At 42.2% G+C, this 19280-nt stretch overlaps 1 protein-coding gene across 1 annotated transcript; it reads right to left on the bottom strand.

Annotated features, from left to right (window-relative positions):
• Positions 1-797: 797 nt before the first annotated feature.
• nkx2.2a (NK2 homeobox 2a) lies at positions 798-2375 on the bottom strand. Its single transcript, XM_034525658.1, has 2 exons — positions 2096-2375; positions 798-1351 (listed from the first exon to the last, which is right to left on the bottom strand). The coding sequence occupies exons 1-2, from the start codon at positions 2358-2360 to the stop codon at positions 798-800; spliced, it is 819 nt and encodes a 272-aa protein (XP_034381549.1). The 5' UTR covers positions 2361-2375.
• Positions 2376-19280: the final 16905 nt, after the last annotated feature.

Raw genomic sequence — 19280 nt, forward strand, 5'->3', positions numbered from 1 at the left:
GTTTAGCACCTCGCCTTCCATTGTGATGTCTTTTCAGAGATGATCTCATCGATTAGGACACGTATATAAACCAAACCCTCATTTGAGAAACACAGCTTTTTATTTTAAAGTCCTTGTAAAAAAAAAAAAAAGGTGGGATATTTAGCCTTCCCCGCGCGGCCACACCGTTATTTACAATATGTGAGCTGACACGGCAGTCATAACGTTTTGCCAAAAACACTCCCTCGTTGTTTTTTAAAATGTGTAGCCTAAATATATAGAGGCCGACCTTCAGCTTTGCGATCCCGAAAGCTCTCGAGCTTGCAAACATTTGCCACAAAATATTTACAGGAAATAAAAACAAAAGGAAAATAGCTGCAAAGTTGCCAGTGTTTATTCATGGCCATAAATATTTTTTTCGGTCCATAAAAGAAGCAAGAAATTAAAACTTCTATAATTATAAAGTGGTTCGTACGTGCTGATAATAACACGAAGGGACAAAAGAAAGAAGAAAAAAAAAAAAAAGAGAAGAAGAGGAAAACATCTCTACAACCAACACACAACATACTTTACAAAAAAATTCACAAGAAGAGCATTGACATTCTTAATAAAATCTATAAGGGAGAGGTTTCGGACCCAGTTCTCTTAACGAAAACATGTAAACACGGCGCACACATGAGCCCCGAATAAAATGGTAGTATATATATGAGTCAAGCTGCAAAAATGAAAAGTCTCTTTTTTTTTCTTTTTTTTTTTTTTTCTTTGCTTTGTGGTGAAACTCCCTATCGTGCCTCCAAGCCAAGTCTCTATAATTTCTCTCACCAAGTCCACTGTTGCGTTTGCACCAAGTGATGTGCTGGGAACTGTGGCGTGGCCGCGGCGCTGTACTGCGCGTTATACTGCATGTGTTGGAGTGACTGGGCACTATAAGCCGAGAAGGGGATCCCGGCCTGAAAAGTGGCCGCCAAGTCCTGAGCTTTAAGAGTGTGACAAGGCTTTCCATCCCTGACTAAGACGGGCACGGCCACCCGCCTGGGAGAAGGGAGATGGGTCACTTCCATACCTTTCTCGGCCCGGGCTCTCTTCATCTTATACCGGTGGTTCTGGAACCAGATCTTCACTTGGGTCGGGGTGAGGCGGATGAGGCTGGCCAGGTGCTCCCTCTCCGGGGCGGACAGGTACCTCTGCTGCCTGAAGCGGCGCTCCAGCTCGTAGGTCTGCGCCTTGGAAAACAACACCCTCCTTTTCCGCTTCTTGCCGGAGTCGCTGCCGCCGCTGCTGGAAGTTTCCTTGTCGTTGTCCGGCGATTCGTCGTCCGCGGACGGCTCCGGGGACTTGGCCGAGTCCTGAGAGCTGGCGGATAGACCGTGCACTGCGGCAAGAAACGGGAGAAACACTGTCAAATTGTTATGTTGTAAAGTTCCCAGGGACATTTTTGTTATCAGAATCAATCAAAACTTATAGGATGAAAATGGATATGTGCTGCTGCGTAATACGAAAGGAACCTGTTAATGATTGAGCACTTGTCAAAAAAAAGCATTACACAGAGATATGCAACGCTTCTTGAGACATACACGCGACCGAATAACAAAACGTCGGGACATTTTGGGCAATTTGAACTCTTTCTTGTAATTTTGAAGTGGTAAGCACACACACGCACACACACGCACAGGCACACACACACACAAAAAAGATTCTTCAGCCCAAATCTCCACAAGCAGAGGGAGTCAGTGAAGCATTAAAAGGTTGCATTGTCTGCTCGTAAATCCCCACAGAATGCATGTCTTATATTTCACACCGTGCTTATACTCGGAATAACTTACAGTCCCCTTGGTTGTTGTTTTTTTCTCCACGGTGTTTTATCGATCAAATTCGTACAACACAAGGTGCGTGGAGCCTAAACACTGCATGCATTTTGTTGAGCCGTAAACGCATCGAGACGAGCGCAGCAGTGCACGGTGCATACAAGATGAATGCTGCACGCCACCCAAGGGCGTCGTTAGGGTGCAATAGGAGGCTGCATGCATCAATTATGGCTTAGTGTAACCGCATAGCTTGGAAATATCACAGAAGTCATTATCAACAAGATCAGCAAGCATTCTTAGACTCTACTTACATGAATACTGAATACTGTCCGTAGTAGCAAGCCATCGTGTGTAAGGGTTGTCACTACTGTCATAAAAGGGGTTCTTTAAAGGCAGATTCTGAACGCTTTCGAGAGGACTTTGCACCAAAACTCCAGTGTTTTTTGTCGTGGACTTGGTCTCCGATCCCTCCGTGTCTTCCTCCGCTCCGGTGATAGATCCGTCTTCGTCATTTGTGTCAGGAAGGTCCAAAATGTCCTTTACAGAAAAGCCCGTCTTTGTGTTGGTCAACGACATATTCTGGTGGGGGGGGGAAATATGCGGGGAAAAGTTGCTGCACCAGCTTTTCGGACAATCCGCTGTTTAGAAAGAAGAAGAAGAAAAAAAAAGAAGAGGCGACGTTTCAGGGAAAAAATCGGATGAGTACGAGTCGCTCTACGCTGAAGTACAGTCAGACCAGCCACTGAGTATAACCATTGCCTAAGCAAGTAGCAGTGGATTCAGTGTAAGTCCAGGAAGAATGCCAAAGTGGCTGAAGTGCTATGTGTGGCTCATGGATACTGTGCTACTGCTGGGTGCTAGAGTGAAATAAGCCATTACCTTGTCCGATCAGTCCATATAAGGTTGGTCTCAACACATGAACCTGCAGTGAAAAAGCATTAAAACACGCGAAAGGTTGGCCACGTGTGGGCGGGTCTTAGGAGTCAAGTGGATGAAGACAGTGTTTGCAGATGTGAAATTGTGGGTTTTGGGGAGATCCGAGCCTCTACCATTGGTGCTTCAGAGCATGATGAGTGGTATAACGTGTCAATTAATTACAAAGACGGGGAGGGCCTTTTTTACACCCTATTTACATACAAAGAACCTCCAAGTAGCTCTATGCTCACAATACTTTAACAGCCCGTTTTAACAAATTGTTCCCACTGAAGCTTTTGCCTTTTACTTTCCTCACAAAAAACATCCATACATTTAAAAAAATATATACATTTTGGGCTATTCCTGTAATTTCTTCTTTTTTTTTTAGGGATGGGAAAAACACGAGGAAGAGCGGCTATTGTTCAATTATTCGGGGGGTAATTTATGTAAACCTTTTGTGTCAATATTTTTGCCAGGGCTTAAGGACAAGAGGCTGTGTTGAAACTGAAGCAGGACTCTGTTTGTTTGAAAACGCTAAGCAGGTATTTAGGACAGTATAGGCCTATCTGTGATGCTGATAATGAGGGCTATACAGCCAAAAATAACATTACCAGTACTAATTATACCATCAATAATAATAATGTAAATATGAATAAAATAATAATAATAATTGTAATATTAAACTGTGTCTAATAGTAGAAAACTGCAGGCGTATAATAATTTTAAAAAGCATTAGGCCTAAATCAATGTTTTATTAGTTTGATGCGCACTTCATTCAGCATGCAATCATACTATTAAAAAAATAATATTGTTTTCCTCAATATATCTCCTCAGTTTCATGCTGTCAGCGCATCCTAATATTTGTTTTCTGCGTGTGTGTGGATCCCCCTCTAAAGTGCTCAATCTTGCTCTTTCTGTGGAAATCCGAGTACCATTGTTGCTTACTTTATTTTCCTCCCCTCCAAGACTTTCCTTTTCGTTCTCCTCCCTCTGCCTCCTATCCAGTATGTGCTGTGGGTGACAATGTTTCACGTTTTCTAGCAAGTCCCCTGCGCATCCTGGGTGGTCGGACCCGGGCAAACACAAATACAAACCGATTGCTAAGCTGCAGACAATGGGGGAAATGTAGACAAATGTCCGGCTCCTGTTGGAAGCTTTTGTCCGGCCGCAGTTTTTGCATTTATTTCAGGGGCGAAATAATAGATGATTGACGCCCCGTGCACAATGCTTCCTAACTGTTTGGAATAAATCTGAGGTTGTTCCTAGTTGTCATGGCATTCAACTGCTTTCAATGGACTATCTCTTCATTCAATTCCTGGATCGCTCCACAATATTAAGGAAAGTCCTTCATCTTGGCACACACACACACACACACACACACGCACACACACACGCACGCACACACACACACACACACACACACACACACACACACACTCAAACACACACATGTGCGCACACACATATGCACTGTAGTATTTCTCCTTTTTGATGGAAAACCGGGAAATACTGCCTTTTAGTTCGACAGATTGTTAAAATCTGATTGGATGAATTGATTGTAGGATTTAGTAAAATAAATGTTATTGTATTACTATATGGTTATTATTAGTATTTGTATGATTCTCATTCATATTATCATGACTATTATTTGTATTAATATTGTTATGTTTTTCCCATTATTATTAGTTAAGTAATAGTATTAAATTGAACTAAATTGAACTCATTTGAAATTTGATGCACAATCAATATTACTGGCTTTCTGTAATTTACAGATTACCTCTGTTCTTTCTAAGGTTTCTGGTCCACATAGTAGTGCACCTGACATCTAGGCCCTGAGGTAAATATGTCACCAGACTGGCAGAATTAATCACCAGTCTCAACATCCCACAAAGGCTCCATTGAGCTGAACGGGCAATGTGGACAAACTGGAGCAGCGCCTGAGCCTCTATACGGGAGAGAGAGGTTACTGACCTGATCCACCAAGTAATGCTGCACAGCTAAATCCGGCATGTGAAGGGGACATCCAGCCCGCAGCAGACACACGGAGAGCTTTACGCACCACGGAGGAATGGCCCGGGCTGTAGCCTCCATCCACATCTCATCAGGAAACTCACTTGGCCCATGCAGGACATTACTTCACTGAGACTTATTTAGCGGCCCAAAAGTGTGTGGAGCTAAATCAGGATGTGTTAGAGCACGCCGGCTTATCACCCCAGTCATTCTGCTTTGCTGTGGCTGCGTGTGGCACAGTGACAAGGGGGAAGTCACAGTAGGTTTGGGGACGGCGCACGGGAGCGCACTGGGCTGCAGACTGTGGCCAGTTGCTGGGGATGCACTATTTGATCAATTGAGCCGAGGGTTTCGGCAAGAAGAGGTAGATGTGCACAGGCTAAGTGGACGTACTCCACCTGGAGAGCATATCGCTCTGTGTTTACCTGTTTACTTGCGCAGGTAGTTCAAACAGGCCGCTTGCCTTCTCACTCGGACAGTGGCCAATCGTGTGCGGAGCGGGACGAGTTAACGGGGCCGACACCGGAACATGTTTGCAGTCCTGTAAATCTGCTCAGGATGTGTTCAGGCGGCAATCGTGTACAATTATTCCAAATGTACTTAGTGTAAAAAATAAATTGCAGATTTTGAGTCTCTCGTTTTTTACAGAATGAAGATTGTAACATTGTTATCATTTTAATTATTATTTTTAAAGAACAATGTTGCTAATATCATTATTGTTATTGTCGTTATAGATCGTGTTACAATATCGTTGTCCTTGTCACTACCACTTTTATTGGTGTTGTTTTGGTCATTATTAGGTCGTAAAAATGAACTATCCCGTTTGTAACAAACTTAAAGAGTTGAACCATTGTTGCTAATATGTTTCCACTGCCTTTCCCTGTGTCTACTTGCTCCGTGTGTGCGCGCGCGCGCGTGTGTGTGTATGCCTGTGTGTGAGTGTGTGTGTGTGTGTGTGTGTGTGTGTGTGTGTGTTGGGGGGTGTTAAACCAGACAGAAGATGGAGTAAAGAAGGGCCTCTGAGCTGCAGATGCATCAGTGTTTAAAGGACAATACGGGGCGCGGGGCTGGGGCTTCCCATCACCCGCTTATTTGAGTTCAGTTGACACTAAATCTTCAGATCTGACTCCAAAAACATACATTATAATATAATTTCCCATCTGACTTGGTGCGTAAAACTGTATGTGCATAGCACGCGCAAGACTAACCTTTGTATGTGTTCATTGCTGCTATAATTATGCTATCACCAGTTTCGCCAGTGTTCCCATTTTAATATTATAAGCAACAGAGCTGACTGGCTCATTATTAAAGCTTGTTACATTTTTTCCCCCTGATCCCCGCTTTGTAATCAAACGTACAGCAGAATGGACTCATCCAGAAAACAATTAATTTTTCGGATGAACCCCAAAAAACGGGCCCCGTCTGATTAATTATAATTCCCTCCTAAAAATTCATGCCCACGATTGTTCCCAAATAAGTGAAGAAAGAGCTTTTTATATTCTTGATTAAATAAATCTTTCGATTGAATGCACAAATAAGAATGCCGCAGGAGAGTCCATAATAACGTTGATCATTCCCTCCTTTTAATCGCTGAATTTCAGCGTGTTTGTGCGCCTCAGGCAGGGAGTTAGTCTTTGATAAAGGTAACCCCTTCTGCCTCAGGGTGCCCATGATAAATGTACGGAGTGACAACACCGATTTCCTCCCTCTATGATTAAAAGACTATATATGATATGCAGGTAACGCGGGTCCGGTTTATTTATTATGGGGGCTAAGCCATGGCCCGAGGAGACTTGGCTCCAGGGTAGAAATCATTCTGGAGCCCGTTTCTTTTTTCTTTCTTTCTTTTTTTTTTTTTTTTACAGAAATCCAGCCACCTTTCCCTTGCGGGCAAAAGTCTTTATTCGTCTCCTTTCCTCTAATGATTAAACATGTCACGGCGAGATTATAGCAGTGCGCCCATGCCCCGGGGAGATGCCTTCATTTGTTAGCACCCGTTTATTTGTAACGGCGAATTTCATGCCACGTCGTGCCATTCGCCTTAATCTTGCTCCGTGTAAGACGAATTGCTAAAAAGGGGTTTATTATTTTTTAATCACTTCCCATTTCAGTATCGCACTGACATTGACAGGAAGGAGGGAGAAATGGCTCGAATCTTCGACGTTTTCCTTTTTCCGATGAATTGAAAGGGGACAACTGTTCAATTTGTGATTGTGCGGAACATTTGTATGGATAAACTCATGAATAAACCATCCTCTCCAGGAGAAGCTGATCTACTGACACAAGTACAGACAACTTGTCCTCCTTGTTAGGCAGCCTGTGTGTGAGTGCAGTAATAACATTAACAGCTGTTGACATCTGCAGAGCTCTAGCGGTCTCTACCGGCACCATTGGGAAACTCCAGGGGTTGCTTATTGTGTGCACCCAATTAGACAACTTATATTAGCCAATACGAACATATGAAGTGGAATCAGACATGTTATAATACAAGGAATATGACATGTGATACTTCCCCTCAGGCAAACAGACCCATCCATGTCCACCCACCATTAAGATACACAGGTTCTCCTCAGTGAACGAGGTGGCTCGTGGAACCTCGTGAGCGCACCGTTTGTGAAAGCTGTGTATTATCTATGTGTGTGATTTGTGGTTGTTGTTGTTGTTGTTGTTGTTGTTGTTGTTGACTGCTGGACAAGCCATAACAAGCCTCTCATTCCGATTCTTCCGGTTAAACATACTTTACAATCCTTCTTTTCCAAACAAGTAGGACATGGATTCTCGTGATGGAGCTCGGGCATAAGGGTGCAGGCCACGCTCACATGTGCCGTCTCAACGACGTGCGTAATGATCACCAACTACACTATACTAAAGAAACAAACAGAAAACCCCGCAAAGATCCACTATCTGAATAAGCATTAAACACAGTTCAAACGACCAGGGTTGTCTACACTCACTATGCGTAAAATAGCAGCAAAAGAAAGTTCAGCAGCGTCTATTGGGCTGTAAAAACAGAAAGAAAATACAGTATGCAAACGGAGTGGAGCATCCAGTGCGCTTACCTAGACTGGAGGGGGCCTGAATGTGATGCCAGCGTTAAGACAGCGCGCAGAGTTAATGAAATATCTCCAAATGGGAGTCAGGAGTGCGTGCAGAGATAAGCCTGATGTGGTTTATATACCCAGAAAGCAAGTGCTCCTCTTTTCATATTGTCCAAGAGCGTTTGCATAGCTGGCCAAGTGGCTCTGCTCTTGCTGACTGGCTAACATTGCACGGTGTTTGTTTTCCCCTCGCTGTGACGTGAGACAAAATATTGGCCATATGTTCATCGGCAATAAATTGGTCACGAGCGCAAACACAGCTCCCTGCAGACGGTGCTTTTAACCGCGCGCAGCTAGTTCTCTCTCTTCGGGATGTTTTTGGGGACACGCAAGTGTCCGCTGTATAATGTTGGTGAGTGATAATGTTACAACAGCCTGTTTAAGAGATAATTGTATCCTATGGAGGAGCTGCCGGTGGATATTTTTTACTGCGACCTATTATTCCTCACACAGGGCTCTCTAATAAATCGCTTGGTAACCAAGAAGCAGCGCCGTCCAAAGAGCAGATGTGGCATGTTATCCACGCCACAGTTGCGTTTACATTAGATACCCTGATACAATGATTGATAACCAAGGTCACAGCAATTCACAACGATTCGAGACCCGGCCATCTCCCACGAGGCACACTACTAACACATAATGTTAGCCACATAGATCCACATGTGTCGACACTATAAACATCCGCAACTGTGTGTGAGCTTATAGGCCACAACGGAAAATGTCAGGCAGATATACAGCGATACAATTCCGAAATCTCTGCTATCAATGACCTTGGTTGCTAAAAAAAACAAAAAACTCCAATAATTATAATAGTGGTTATACAAACAATAATTCAGGCGTGCACTTTTATATCGAAATCGATCTGTCTTAAAGACACACACACACAATATTTATAATCGGGTATCGAATGAAAAAGAACGCCCACGCACAAACAATATGCGCCAAATGTAGTACTTTAATTAACAACTGTCAAATCATCTGAATTCAACATTTCTATAAGGCACAATCTAAATATAGTAATATGTAAATATGCAAGTAATATATAAGTACATATGAGTAAATAAAATATCCACTGTGTGACACAAAATAAGAGGCTACATTTTTTTAAGTAGACAATATAGGCAACATTTTTTTTGTGGAAAACAGGGGACACAATCACAATTTCTTCTTTTCCACTTCGGATTTTCTACTAACACAACTAGTTAAAACACAATAGAACTTAGTATTTATTTAATTTCATGTCCGTTTTCATAAAAGTGTCTTAATTCTCTTTAGCACTATCCATTTACACATGTTGCACGTGAGACATTATCCTGTGGAGAAAACACCCTCTCTCCTATCAAAAGTTGGCAAGATGTGGTCGTGTAAAAATGATGATGGTAATTGTTGAGGGAGAAAGCAATATGAGGCAAACACCAGTTGTGCTATTATGACACCTCGGGGTGGGTGGATACCTTAAATCAAGACAATACTTTTATTGTGGGCAGTCTGGAATCTATGCAGGATAATAATGGTGTTGCCTAGTAGAGCAGGAGCGACCGTCAATCAATAGTGAATCCATTACTGATGGGTTTTGTGCAGGGCCACTTTGCTGATGAAAGACAGAGATTATCCTGGCTGCCATCGCTGTGTTCAAGAGTATCACTAAGACGCAAAGAATACAAATAAATAAATTGGTCTCATACCTCCTTTGAAATTCCACATTAAGGCAAAGTAGTTAGTTAGAGTTGGAATGTATTCATGAGGTGCAGACGAATGAGAAAAAGCTTTCCACTCAGCCGCTCTGTGAACACCCTCGTGCTGTTTGAGATTTGCCACAAGTGCTCTGGCTGCTAAACACAAGGTCTCCTGAAAAAGGATGGGTAAGATAGGCCCTGCCGGTCAAGCTATTATCAATCCCTGGCCTAAAGCTTGATGACTGAGATACTTCAGATGTAGTTAATGGCTGCGTAAGGACACTGATGCCACGGCATTCTGAAATCAATCAGTTCAAGTTTTAATGTATCGACCACTCGAGGAGAACGACGAGAGGGAGAGCTTCTCACACACAAATGCCACCGAGACGGTTGATTTTCATGGAAGACACTCTTTAAAGGCGAGAGAGAAAAAAGTTTGATCAAGGGCTCTTTGTGCTGGTTTAGACTCATACATGATGATAGCCGGTCCTATCAATGGAGAAGGCTTAGCAATTTTTCCTTCACAAATACATGCACTTAGAGAGGTTTAGCATTTGCTCACCAAGCCCTTAGTGTTAAGGTGAGTGAATGCGTGTTTTTAGCCCTTCAAGGGATGTGAAGCAAAGTAGAGGAGATGGGGTGCTCAATTCTGCACACCGTTGAATATTACCATATTCTTAAATGACAACGGTGCATTGTGAATTGGAGGAGCTCTGGAGTGTACAGGGCGATTGGTCTTAACATTTTTGCCCTGTTGTGTAACCTACTGGAGAGGGAGAGAAGGGAGGGAACCAATAGTGTGAACTATGTCAAAGTGTTCGCTGAGTGAGAAAAAAAGAAGTTCTCTTTCACTCAAATGTGGTATTTCCATCAGAAATATTAGATGTATGGGTATATGAGAGGGCTTTGTGGACATTACTTGACATGAATAACTTTAGACATGAATATCTCTTTTCCAGTGGTAAGCATCTGGTGCAAGGCCAGTGCACAGCCTTGGAGAGCCTTATAGCTGTTTAAACCCTGCTGCGGAGGCCAAGGGCCAAACAACACAGTACTTAGTGGACACATTCTGATAGCATTTTAGGCCCTGTGGTATGTGGGTACAAAGCAAACACCCTAGTCAAGGTCACACACTTTAAAAACGGTGAGCTTCAAATAATAAAGGAAAATTGACCCCATCAAAATGTTGCACTTATGAGTCAGGTGCTGTTGGAAAAGGCAGCTGATGTTACAGCTACAGACGTGAGAGCAAATGGAGAAACTGGACTTCTCCCTCACACATCAGAGCTATAAATTGTAAAGCAGGGGCCCGTTGCTCTGGGGCTGCTTTAAAATGCAATAGATATATGAAAGGAGCATTATGTAGATACATATTAATAAGCAAGAAGGACCTGAGAGGATCATTTCCACCACGGTGGATAATAGCCATAGTCCAAGGTGAAAACAGAGGAGCTGGATCAAATTGCAGTCATGACGACCTCAAAGGTGAAGCACTTTATCCGTTTGAGAGGTCTTTGAAAAAGGGTGGAGAACCAAATGATGTGGTAAATAAAACCTAGAAGTGAAGCGCACATCTCAAAATGGAACCGTGTCTCGGGGCAGCCAGCCGTGTGTCAGGCCGCACAACCAGACTGATACATGAGTGAATTTGAAAAAGAGAGATCTCAAGAAAATGCAGAGAGCGCAACAGTATAGGTTGCTTTAGTCTTTCAAGACTTCTCGCGTCTATTGGAACAATGAATGGGAGCACGAGTCAAGGACAGATCATTGCATGATGGGCGAGCTCATCCCTGCCATCGCTTCGGCTGCACAGAGGCAAAGGTTCAAAAGCTTTGCAAGGATATCGACTGTTACCTTCAGCACTAGACCCACACTGGAGTAGGGAAGGAAGAATATGATTTGGATTTGAATAGTACTGCGTGTACAAAACATGTTGAATTAGATGCAGGATGTCTCAAGGCCATTTTTTTTTTGATTACAAACGTTTCTTGCTGAAAAATACATACTACGATCGCTGTGGCAGACTAGTCAGGATTTGTTTTCTACCAGGAGGAGAACATGATGGAGAGTTGTTAATCTGGCACATTAGTCCTATCCTGCAACACTGTGCAGACAGCAATCTCCACATATGTTCCTCAAAGAGATGCAACAAGTGACAGACATAAGAAGCAGGAACTATCACTGTACTGCGATGTTCAGTGAGGTCTGACATTTTACCTTGACAGCCTGCATGACAGAGGAGCTGAACAGCATGTGTGCAGACACTACTAGTGCACTTTAACTCTGCAGCACTGTAATATATTCAATGGAGCACTGAGGTTTGCCTTTGAGAACTTTAAGACGTCGGCTTTTGGTAATGATCCGCTGAGATGTTTGACAACGTATAGGTTTACTGCAGTGAAATCTGTACTCAAGATATAGAGGACACAATGCTGTATAATTTCAAAGCCCCATTGGAAGATGGTGAAGAAGTGAAGAAATCCATTATACTTTTGAAGTAGAAGGATTTTTTTTTTTATAACCCGATTAGAGATTGTTTCAAAAGCTGACACGCTTGAAAAAAAGCAGAAGAATTGCTGCACTTAGTTGAGACCTTGTTTCTCCGAAACACCAGTAATTTCTTTGATTGAAGACAAACACGTTTTTTCCGTGAATGTTGCATCGTAAACGGCAGACATGTTTTGGCCAGACATACATATACAGAGAGTATGTATTTTTACTACGGCCGAGTCAATTTGAGAACGTGTGAATGTTTAATCGTAGTTGCTGATTAGTGAAACTGGGTATCCAAAAAATTTCCAAAATCAATTTCTGAAGGCCCTTTGGACCAATGATAAATATTTTTTATGAAAGATAAAAAAGTGATGGCAAAGCTTTAAAATGGGACGAGAATATCTTTTAACCACCATCAGGCAACTCTCAACTATTTAGCCTCGTAAAATCGCGGAGGTTAAGGATTTCTTCTCATGACACACACATTGTAGCTCTTTGAAGTTCGAAGTTAAAATGTCTGCATAACTGTTGGTTCCTCTATGGTGAGCAGGAATGCATTTTGTTTGCTACAAATGGCAGTAATTACATTATTAATGACAACAGTCATTACACGGTGAAGGCCAAGCTTTGCTGTGAGTGGGTGTTAGTGTAGTAGTGCGTGTGTCTGCATGTGTGCAAGGAAAGTCCCTATTGGAGTACAGTGAAGATCCCATCATATATAACCTAAACAGCACAATGGAGAGAAACAGAAGGGCTTAGGGGCATGAAACATTCACCTTGAACCAGGCTGCTCCTTGCAGACACAAGGATTACCCATCTGCACATTTTTGAAGCCTTTTGACGGACAATGTGTCCAAAATGAAAGATGAAAAGGAGAAAACACAATTTAGTAATTTCAATAGCTGTCTGCAGATGGGTTGCCAACATATTTGGATAATTAACGTGAAGATATTTTCTTTATACACGGCCCACGATGGCAATTAACATGTTTTGTGGAGAGGTGAAAACTTTTTTCGAGGCAGCGAAGATGGATGGAAATGCATTAGAGGAGGTCACGGAAATGGGCTTCCATTCTTTGTGCTAAAAGGATGCTTTTATAAGGTGATAGTAATTGAGGAATACAACCCCAAGGGCAAATACATGATAAAGAGCTCATCCTTAATTGGCAATCTTTTTGGTTCATATAAATACCACTTCAAATTTCCAATCCACATATTCATTGACTGCATGGCAAGTCTCTCTTGAACTAGAAATATAAAAGGCAAAAGGAGCCACAATGCCGAACAAAAAGGACAACTCTATCTTTCAGCAAGCCAAAGGTTTACAAATTGCACACTCTCTGTTCACCATGATATGCAATTCAAAGAGAACAGTAGTTGCCTGAATATAATTTAAAAGATACATACTTTAGTTTTGGAGAAACCTTCACTCTGGATACTGCATGAATGGTCTGTCGCCCGTTTTAATAAATTTGAATTAAAACATGAAACGGTGCACCGTGACTAAAAAAGGACAAGCTGCAATGGTGTCTGAAGTCAACACCAATGTGGAAATCCACAGTACAATATGTGATTTGCTAAAATGTCAGAGTTTCAACTGAGTTTCCATGGGTGCCTTTAAAAACATTTACTTCATGACTCAATTTGTCTGGCACAGTTGAGGTAATGCTTGTGGCCTTCACCCCGCACACCTCTCTCTGTCGCCACCTAATGGCAGGAGTGTGTGCTCACTCTGGGCTCTGGAGCCTGGCTGAGGAAAAGTGTGCACCAACAACACATCCTCCCTCTCTCAGGTAATTATGTCTTTTATGTAGGAGACACATACAGCTACTTTAACATTGGATATCCAGCCGTCCTAATGGCCCATTAGTCAAATAAATGGGGGGAAACACTGTGGGGTTGGTGACCCCCTCCGTGCGGCAGGGCCCTCCATCCAGGCACACCTGCTGAGACAAGGTAACATTTATCACTGAGACCTTCGCAGGACAGAAACAAAATGGCAGGCAGGGTCACCGGTGAGGATCACACTGGGCCTGTCATACTGCAAACATATCCATTTGGTACGGCTCTACTCTTGTGGTTGCCAGGCTACAGCCTAATATATGGTGACTGAGTGTGCGTCAGGAAAACAGAAGTAAGATGTTGACTTTGAGATAAGTACCTCTTCAAATTAAACAGCACCATCACATTGCATTCAAAATAACATGTCCAAAGGTCAACTTTAAATGGTTCCCATTTGGCAAAAAAAGGAGAAAAAAATCCCTGTGTTCTTCAAATTTGCATACCAGTTATGTTAGTTAGAGGCATTTAATTATTTATGTTTTAATTACACGGAATGAAGGGGATAATATCACTGTACGGTAGTTTTGTGGTCGTCTGAACACTCGGATGTCTCCTTATTAAAGTACACAAAAAGATAATTATGTCCGGCTCTGTGTAAACATTGCCATGGTACTGCTCGAGAGAATCATCGGCGAATTGGACACAGGAGAGGGTTAGACCTCTTATGATTAATGTGCTTGGTCACACACACTCAGGATTGGTAAAGGCATGTCAACTCCTTCTCTCTCTCCAGAGTCAAGGGTCGGCAAAATTGTTTTGATGGCATTGATTGTCTCATCAGCCAGACTTATCATGCAATGAGCTCACCTATGGACTCCAGAGTGCTGGGCCTGCAGCTGAAGAAGACACACCCTCTTCCGCATGGCACATGTCTGCATGATGAGTGCATCAATTGGGAATTAACAAAGGCACCGAGGATTGATAGTTAGAAACCCACATAAATAGAAATTAGCAAACAGATATCGCATGCTGCATGTATGTCATGTCTCTGGTATATGTGTGTATATATATGTAGTATATATATATATATATATATATATATATATATATATATATATATATATATATATATATATATATATATAGACTTACAGAATATAGGGTCAGTAATGGAAGGAAAGAGAAAGAGGGCAGTGGGTCTATTTACAAGGCTCGTTCCCACACCAGCTCTCCCACGAAACACCCATCACCTGGACAGGCCTCGCTGAATAGAGTTGCTGATGTCATTGGGGAGATGGTATTGATTGACCAAGGGGCAGCAAAGGCCAATGCAATTAAGAGACAAGAAAACATACAGCGTTAAAGACTGTGTAAATAAAGGGACTCTGCAGTAGGGCCAGACAAAGGCCAGTCCAGGGCCCATTCAGGAGCCCCTTGTTCACCGTTGGCCTGAGGTCTCATCCAAGGACTGAGGGTCTGGGTGGGAGGCCTGGGGGAGGTGGCAAAGAAGAGAGAGGCAGTGTGTGGGTGTCCGGAGGGATAAGGACACAGGGTGTTGCTAGGCTGTCTCTGAGAGGTCGACGAGAGCTTAGCCCGCCCTGTGTCCGGAACTACCAGGTGATCACGGATGATCTGCATCTCAAGGAGGGGCTGTTGAGAGGAAGACGCTCTATTTTTATAGGCCTCTGCCTGGTTTGTTTTGCTGCTTTTATTACTCACTTCCTTCCGCTTTCTTTCCCTTATCTGACTGTACTGTTGAGTGAATTATCTTTTGGCAAATTAGATACTTTGATTCTGGATTGACTGAGCCAATCACTTTCCTCTATTGTCGGCTCTTTAGCTAAACTGTCTGTAGACACATAATCATCATTGGTGTTTTTACTGATCCATTCACTGTGCAGAAACATTGGGATGTACCTTGTACAAATGCAGCTGAGGCGGAGGGGAATGGTATTAGTTCAGCAGGTATTTGGTCATAAACCAAAACTATTGGGCGACTTTAAAATGGTGACCTTATTTTGACAAATGTTTGTGCCAGTGAATCCAGTAGATGTTGAGATATTTCACAGGATAAGTGAACACCTGCTGGTAGAGGAACAGAAAAACATCATTATAGTCACTGGGATTCATCCTCACGGGAAGATGTATCACATTTCATGGCAATCCATGAGATGTTTTTCTAAAACCTAAAGTGGTGCCGACCAACGGCCACCATCGCTGTCCCTGGAGCCATGTCGCTAAAAATGCCATCGTGGGTTGATCAAATTGAACACTTTATTGTATTTCCAATCACTTCTACTAACCTTTGATTTTAAGATGGAAATGGTGACAAAAATAACCATAATCTGTAATACATTAGCGACACCTTACAACCCACTGCCTCCTACTAATATGGTACCGAAGCTTATATGAATGAAACATATGCCAAAACTATTAGTATTATTCTAAATTTTACTTTATGCAATATTCCTTTGTGAGTGCGTGGTCCGTGTCAATCTGTGTCAGTGTCAAAGGGAGTGCTCACATGGACACAACAGACCGCTCAGCCCCTCTGTTTGATCCGGCTCTCATTTTGGGGGTCCAGAGCTCGGGGTCACCTATTCTGAGGTGCTTCCTCTCTCCGTCCTCTGACCCCGCTCCATATCCGCATTGAGGGGAAAACAATGGCCGCTACTTCATCTGTCTCTCAGGTGTCACCGCGAACATGATCCTGGGATAATTTACTTCGCTCCTCATTTCTTGTTCATCAAATGAAGGCCTGTGTCTGTCTTTAGTCTCATTTACATTTTCTCATTAGCTCCGCACTTTTATTATTCAAATTCGTTTGTTGTCTAGAAATACGGATGGGCGGAGGGATGGGGCGAGGTTGTTGCCCTTGCTCTCCGCATGCATCAATCTGAGCAACAAAGAGGCAATAAGTAGTCTGTGATGGTCTGTATACATATCATAAGCCACCTGAGGGTGGAGGCAGCCGCTGTTGGCTGCAGGTATGAAATTGTGGATTCTTTGTGCCACTGCATTGCCTTTAATCCTCCGGATATATCACATTTACAGTGCTTCACACAACAAATAAAAGGGATGACTACGACCTTCTTTTCGATTGCAATAACACAAAACAGTTGGTGAACCCTTTTCTGGAAGAGCACCGGTCGCATCAGAGTGATACGCCAATGTATAGACATTGTGGCAGACATTGTATGTGGTAAATTAAAATATCTCAGTGAAAAGACCCTTACAGATATTACATCTCATCTGGTCCAGTATATCGACTCAAGTCCTTGACCATGATTTTAAAGAGGTCACCAATTGACCAATGGCTTTACATCACATTCAGCAACAGAGAATGCACATTAGTCATTTCCCTTTGAATTATATGTTTACCCTGTGTGTTCACACCGCTGCAATTCAAGGAAGCATGTCGACCATTTACATTTGCAAAATCAATGACTTCTTGCACAATGAGCCTGACTGATACATGAACTAGCTGTTTTTTTTTAGCTTTGGTGTAGCTGTCAGCGTATTACGGGTTTAAATTTCAGCAGCCTAGTCCAAACAGCAGCATGAACGATGCTGCAAGTCCCTTCAGAATGAGCTAATATATGCTGTGGAAGAAATCATATACGTGCACTAAATCAAGCACGTTACAGAGAGCGAAATGCACCGAGAGTCAGCAGTGATGGAGAGGGAAACTGAGGATTTGATAGGTTCAATCTAAAGAGATGGGGAGCGATTAGATTGGGTGAGGGTGGGTGTCTGGAGACATGGGGGGCAATATTCCCAGACGTCTTTCTACAATAAATATATTTTTAATTTGTGCTCTTTTATTAACCAGCAAAATCACTTCAAAATGAATAGCACATTATTAAGTCTTCTAGTGGCTCTTACTGTTCTTTATCATGAGTTTGTATCACTGTGCAATTCATCTCCAGCCATTCTTCACACTAAATATGTTTTATATGAGCCTTCATTTATCATAGCCTGTCAGCTCTTAACTGTATCATTATTCAGTCTAGAGTTATAAATTGGAATCATTAAACGTTTTTTCATATAATCTGATGCAATAACTGCTCCCCCTTTATTGGCTTGTGAAAAGAAAATAGTAAATACAATTGTCTGTCAAGATCTTTGGAGATAGCCGTCTTTCTAAGGCTGAAATGAAATTAGGCCAGCCGAGGAGACAGGATCAATGTCAGCAGATTTGTTCGACTTTCATCGTGGAGGGGACACGGCTGAGCGGATGAAGGATGGAGAGAAAAGGAAGCTGACACTGCTGAACCCGATGAGAAATGTTGGCTTTGCTGTCAATATTTCTTTTTTTTTCATACAGTGTCACATCAATCAGAGGTGTCTTTTCAACTTCTCAGCGCAGCTCCGTGCAGACAGTAGTAATGGAGATATTACATTCCCTGAACTCAGCTAAATGTGTGGTCTCTGCAGCGTTTTGTCCGGCATCTCAGACATTTTTCATGAAAGGAGGTGAAGTGATTAACAATGACAATGTGGGGTCATATTTCTCATCACTTGAATCATATTCTAATCAGAAACGGACCTTGGCTCTATGAACCATCTTTGTGACAACTATATACCAACATTTATAAAAAAAGAAGTTGAACCCAAATGTTGATCAAAAAGTTCTGCAGAATAATATTTATGATCACACAAACGTGTATTCACTACATTGCAGTATTTTCTTATACAAATAACACATACTAACACACTAGCAAAACACAATCCAAATTAAAGAAATTGTTAATGGATACAAATCATGAAAGTGGTAGACTATTGAGAGAAGATGCCTGCTGTTTTGAGTCATTGTTTTCTCCTTTCTCATCCCATAACGAGATTGTGATAAAAGATGGGAAAAGATGGGGGAAGACTGCCACCCTCTGGCAACCTCACAGACTGAGTCCACCTCTTTATGTCATGTTCATGGTTCGGGCTTATCCCAACACATTATTTTATTTTTTTATTCTAGTTTTGAGAGAATTACACAACCACTAAAGGGCGTGTATAATCTTAGAAATTAGTTAAAGCATATAAGTAAAAGTAAAAAGAGAAACAAGTGTTGAAGAAGATCCCTGCTTCCAGAACAAATGCACATACTGTTCTATGAGCCTATGCTGCCATCTATTGGATGTTACTGAAAGGATGTGTATAATTTGAGATGCACCTCAAAAGAAACTGCTCAACTTCTTTGCTCTGAATTTAAACAGCAACACACTGTTTAAAAAAAGAGCCCACTAGAATGTTTATTGCATCTTACTTAATTTCTTTACCTATATATCATAACATCTGAAACCCAACCCCACTCAGGACTGAGATACACGCATACTTAAACTCTGGAGAAAAGACAGACATAATGTATTTATTCACAAATGTATTCCTTTAAAGCTTAAAGTGTTCAAATAATCTGCTGAGTAACAGACAAACATTCAGCATTAGGATGAATTAAAATCAGTTTGTTTCAAGTGGAAGATGAGTGAGCCACTTCCACTTCCACACAGACGGTGGCGTGTTTGTACC

Source organism: Cyclopterus lumpus, chromosome 22, assembly GCF_009769545.1.
Source record: "Cyclopterus lumpus isolate fCycLum1 chromosome 22, fCycLum1.pri, whole genome shotgun sequence".
Lineage (NCBI taxonomy): Eukaryota > Metazoa > Chordata > Actinopteri > Perciformes > Cyclopteridae > Cyclopterus > Cyclopterus lumpus.

What these genes read in the sequence shown, in the direction of transcription:
- nkx2.2a (XM_034525658.1), bottom strand. Translation starts at nt 2,360, where the DNA reads ATGTCGTTGACCAACACAAAGACGGGCTTTTCTGTAAAGGACATTTTG. An exon ending in GGACAGTATTCAGTATTCAT is followed by an intron (nt 1,352 to 2,095) that starts GTAAGTAGAGTC and finishes TTCTTGCCGCAG; the next exon opens with TGCACGGTCTATCCGCCAGC.